Source organism: Ptychodera flava, chromosome 22, assembly GCF_041260155.1.
Source record: "Ptychodera flava strain L36383 chromosome 22, AS_Pfla_20210202, whole genome shotgun sequence".
Lineage (NCBI taxonomy): Eukaryota > Metazoa > Hemichordata > Enteropneusta > Ptychoderidae > Ptychodera > Ptychodera flava.
The window spans coordinates 28,289,121-28,294,794 of NC_091949.1; the positions used below are offsets into that span (position 1 = coordinate 28,289,121).

At 38.3% G+C, this 5,674-nt stretch overlaps 1 protein-coding gene across 1 annotated transcript; it reads left to right on the forward strand.

The window, feature by feature from the left end:
* The first annotated feature begins 394 nt into the window (after positions 1–394).
* On the forward strand, positions 395–1,255 carry LOC139122322 (uncharacterized). The gene has a single exon (XM_070687717.1). It carries the CDS (start codon positions 395–397, stop codon positions 1,253–1,255), a length of 861 nt encoding a protein of 286 aa, XP_070543818.1.
* Positions 1,256–5,674: the final 4,419 nt, after the last annotated feature.

Here is a 5,674-nt window from a genome sequence, read left to right on the forward strand (position 1 = left end):
GCTTGGTAAAGTTTGCAATAAAAACTGACTTTTCAATAAGGTAAGATGAGATAAGATTCTTGTAGCTAAATACTATGTACTGCACGAGAGAATTATTTCTCTATCCAGAGCTTTCGACAACTATCCAGCCGTCTTTATCAATGGTGTTGATTAGCACCACTGCGCATGCGTGATCTTAAAATATTATCCCAGATTCGGGAAGTTGATACCGTCCGCCATCCCGATTCAGCGTTGGTTTATGTGTATTATAAGTCAACGCCTGGAAAGTGATACAACTTTGCATCAATGTACATCCATGACTCCGGCCGAAATTATCATATTACTGGGACTGTGTGTGAATTGTACATATTTTACGTTTAACGGATCTTTCTATCAGCAAATTCATGGGGCAGCTATGGGATCTCCAGTGTCTCCGATAGTATGCAATCTATACATGGAACTCTTTGAATCTATAGCTCTGACAACAGCTCCCAATCCACCGTCGTGGTGGTACCGATATGTTGATGACACTCACACAAAGTTAGAGCGGAAATTTGCTGATGAATTTACGCATCATATCAACAACTTGGACCAACACATAAAGTTCACAACGGAGGAGGAGCACGATAACGCATTGGCGTTCTTGGATGTTGAGACAATCAGGCGCCCAGATGGCCAGATAAAAACCAAGGTATTTGGGAAATCAACACACACTGACCAATATTTACATTTCACCTCAAATCACCCTCTGGTTCATAAAATGGGGGTAGTCAGAACCCTCCATCACCGAGCAGATCTCATCTGCAGCGATCCCAATGATAGGTTGGAGGAGAAAACCCACATCAACAATGCCCTTCATCACTGTGGTTATCCATCCTTGGCAATTAAGCAGGCAACCCGTACCAGAAAGAAGGCCCACACTAACTCAGTACAGAGGAATATAAATCAAAAGAAAGTGCGTGTAACAGCTCCATATGTGAAAAACCTAACAGAAATATTGCAGCACATTTTCAGAACATATGGTATGCAGTTACACGCTAAGCCCTTTAACACCATCAGACAACTACTGGTATGCCCGAAGGATCCCACACCATCGAAAGACGTATGTGGTCCTATTTATCACATCCGATGTGAGGTTTGTGGAGATAATGAATTCAAAATGGACTATATCGGAGAAACAGAGCGATACTTGCAAGCCCGAGTGAAAGAACATGTTGTCCAAGCTGTGTCACTTCAGATGTTTCTAAATTCCAAATTTCTAAATTATTCGCAATAATTCCCCGGGTCATAATTTCATGGTAGAAAATGTGAAAATCTTAGAGCGAGAGCCGGATTGGTTCAAGAGAGGTATTAAGGAAGCGATATATATAAGAACACATAAACCAAGGCTAAATCGGGATGGCGGACGGTATAAACTTCCTCGAATCTGGGATAATATTTTAAGATCACGCATGCGCAGTGGTGCTAATCAACACATTGATAAAGATGGCTGGATAGTTGTCGAAAGCTCTGGATAGATAAATAATTCTCCGTGTAGTAGAAAGTATTTAGCTACAAGAATATAGTATGTCTGCACAGATGAGTCTGCATCATTGTATGAGATAAGATGACACAAATTTGTTGTAGGTCAACTCCGCCTTACTTAGAGCGAGGCCTGTCGCCAAATACCTATTTCGAGTAGCTAGAGTCAGCGTTCAGACAGGATTCGGTACTTGTGAATTATTAGACAAATGTCTTGATGGAAGCATGATTACACTAAAGTAGTGTAAAACGACGCAAGAGAGATGAACTTCAAGAAACAAGTAGTTTTTATGCTTTTTTCATTTTGTCGGTGAATGTGCAGGTTTAAGTTTGCAATGAAGGATGACTTGAAATACAACAGAGTGTTTATCAGTCAGAAATATTAGTAAAGCATTAGAATGCTTTATCGAAGAAATCGTCTGAGCTTATACTTCAGTGTAGTATGATCGAAAGCTTGGGATTTGTGGATGTACATGTGTGACTTATTCACAGGAAGGGGTAATCTTACTCGATTTCTGTGAAAATGAGTGACAAAAAGGTGAACATGGCTCGACCTAAGCGAACAGAGAGTTGACCTAGACCATATACTAGCTATCTTATCTCTAAGCGTGAAGGAGTCGATCGAGTAAGTGTTTAGCTGGGGAGATTAAAAGAGAGAGAGATTTTCTATCGTAAGACATTTACAATATTTAACAAATTTCGGTACCCTTTAGATGCAATCTGTAAAAAGGACAACTGTTAATGGTGTCAATTTCTAAAACAAACTCTGGACAAAATGCTTGATATACGTTGAGTATATTTACGTTTATTGATATATGTATGGAACACAGTATTAATTGTAGAAGTGACGTATCTCTTTGATTTTGGAACATTTCGATACGTAGATATGCCTAGCGGATATCTTTGCAGATCAAGAGTATACGTAATGGAATCTTTCAACCAAAGCGTCTGCTGCAGTTTTGCATTTTATTAGTCTACGTTCGTGTATACTTAATGTATTTGACAGATGTACAGAATCGGTATATGTGTATATAATTTTTGTATTTCAAGCATTTTATCCAGAAAAAAAAACGGAAAATAAAAGATCATTCATATTTACACCATAAGTAGGCTACTTTTATATTAAAAGGCTACCAGAAAAAATATGTTTAAATAAAAAATGCAAAATCAGTGCAAAATGAGTGTTATTGAATCCTACTTGCTATATTTCATTTGTCAAAATGAGTGACAAACAGATGAACATGGCACAGTCTAAGCGAACGCAGAGTTTTACCTAGCCGTTTTATCTCAAAGCATGAAGAAGCAAGTAGAGGTGTGTTTAGTTTTGGGTGATTACAAGAGAGGGATAGATTTTCCCGATCGTACGACATTTACAAAATTTAACAAATTTTGGTTCCCTTAATTGCAATCTGTAAAAAAGACAACTGTTAATGGCGTTAGTTCCTAAAAGAAACATTATCAGCCAAATGTCTAGATGGAAGCATGATTACACTACGTAGTGTAAAACGAGGCTACGGAGGTGAACTTTAAGAAATAAGTAGTTGTTATGCTTTTCCTTTTGTCCGTCGTACATTTACAATCTATAACATATTGTGGTGACCTTAATTGCAATCTGAAAAAAGGCAACTGCTAATGGTCTTATTTTCTAAAACAAAACAGAAAAGAAAAAATCATTCATTATGTATATCAAACGTAGGCTAAATCTTAGTTAAATAAAAAAATTAAAATCAATGACACAGGAACCTGGTTGAAGTCATTGACACAGATATAGAAAGCTGATTGAAGTATTTGACTCCCGTCCACACGTTCGCCATATTCGCAAAATGCTATGCCAATGGGCGTGTTGTTACTGTGTTTGGATGGTAAGTATACGTTGTCGACGTTTCATCAGTAGATGTTTACAGTGTTTATCAGGTCAAAACACGTTCTGTGTACTTTGACCACTTGACCTTTAGTGATAATCTATGAAGTTGTGACGTTCAATCATTACAATACTTTCGTCAGGCAAGCTTTAAGAAATGTTGTTTCCAGCGTTCCATGAGGGAAAATGCCAAGAGGATTTGACCGGTTAAGAAGGGCTTGACTACGCAGTTTCTGCGTAGTGAAGCGTCATTACGTATTCATGGTGACCCCTGGCAAGCTGTCAATATCTTTGGGGGCTTTTGTCTTTTGGCCTGCTTTGCATATGCGTAGTTGGACACTACCTGCCAATCACCCAGGTAGTCAATTAAACTATCAATTGACTGTTTACCGACCCAATTAACACTATCCAGCAGTATCAGTCATATTTTAATCGCGTGGCCCAGGTGGGCACAACGTAGGAACGCGTGTATTTCTATGTGTACGTTTCGCTTGTGGTGTTGTTTGTACCATCGTGCGTTCGAAGTCCTTGTTTCACCTACAGCATTACCTTCAAGGTGACAGGCTTACTATTAATGTTCAGTATCATTGCACCGAGTTCTGCCCAAGGTAAAAACCACCTGTTTTGCCTACTAATTACTGCCCGTCGCTGCCCGTCCTGAATGTAGCCTATCTATAGCTACAGTAATCACATAAATCATTTATCAGTTTTGATATATACTCCTAAATTGTAAGTTTGATCAAAATCGAGACCACATTAAAGGGCTATGCAGACTGTCCATGTACGCACACACAGTGACAAGAAGGCGGCAAACACCTACTCACCAAGCACATCGAATCGGCGAAAAGAAGCATAAAAAGCTAGGCTCATCGCCAAAACAAACGCGCCAAGCGCTAACAAAAACCCATACCAAGCAGCCCTTTTCAAATACTCCGAAAGAGAACTACCCAAAAAAAAAACATAAAATGACATAGAACACACAAACACTTAAAGAAATAACAAAATCGTACACATAAAAAACAACTGAAACACAACATTAAATACAAAATAAACAATCACCGTAACGTGACAGAAAACATGGCCGTGTGGAAATCAATCAGCTTTTTTCAAAGAAAAGCCGACAACAACATGAAATTCAACAACAACCTATCATCGCTAAAACTATGAAACTCCGAAAAATAGTACTAGGCAAAAGCCTTAAAATTCATTCGGGCACCAACAAAACCAAACAGAATAAAACCACCTCAGGATTTCAACAAATAAAGTTGTATAATGTGACTACGCTACATCGTGAGACACAAACAATCGCAACACAATTCAAAGAAAAGTCAAATTGGGCTCCACGAACACAAAAAAACAAAAACTTGAAAGCTATCTGAAGCTGCTAAACTCGCATTTCTAGAGATACCCTTTCAAACAAGGAAACAAAACATGTCGCCAGCCAAAAGAATCGCGATAAACCAGCTTGCAAACAATGGACAAATTTCGGGAGAATAACCCTTCGACAAGGTTCGGTTTTCGTTATTGTCAACACAAACGATTACGTACTCGAATGCGAAAGGCAATTACGCAACACTCAGTATTATACACAACAAGCCAGAACAAACAGTAAACAAATTAAACAAACTATTAATCAAAATGTACGAGAACAAACACATCAACCAGGATACTTGTAATTATCTTGATCCAATAAACATAAAATCCGTACCCCACAGTGGTACTTATTGCCTAAAAATTCACAAACCTCCCCAAAAATCTAAAAGACACACCAGTCAAAACAAAATTTACCGAAGTAAAGAAATATCGAACAAACAAACCGAACCATCAAACGGACTCACACACTGCATGAAAACGCAATAATACAGATAAATTCACACTAATAAGTTGACTGTATTATAGAATAATACACGTGAATTTATGTGAATCCACATGAATACACGCTTGCTGAATACAAACAATGGATTATTGACTGTATTCATCTGTATATGCACTCTTCAGCTAAAATACAGGCAATAATCCATGCTAATACAGTAAGTATTATTGGGTTTTCAAGCAGTGACAACGTGACCAAAATTAATATACTTGCCTCGCTAATCGGAAAGCAAGACCACTAAAATGCATTAAAATAAATTTTCACAAACACAAACTAAGGAAAGAATCTACACTGCGACTGATGAGAAACCACACTCGGGTTTCGAAACGCAAGCGTCAAAGGGCCACTCTATCAACTTTTGTAACAACATAGGTCCGGCTGCGTCTCGCCACAAGCTTTCCCCACGCAAACAAAACGTTACCGTACATACTAATCCAAAC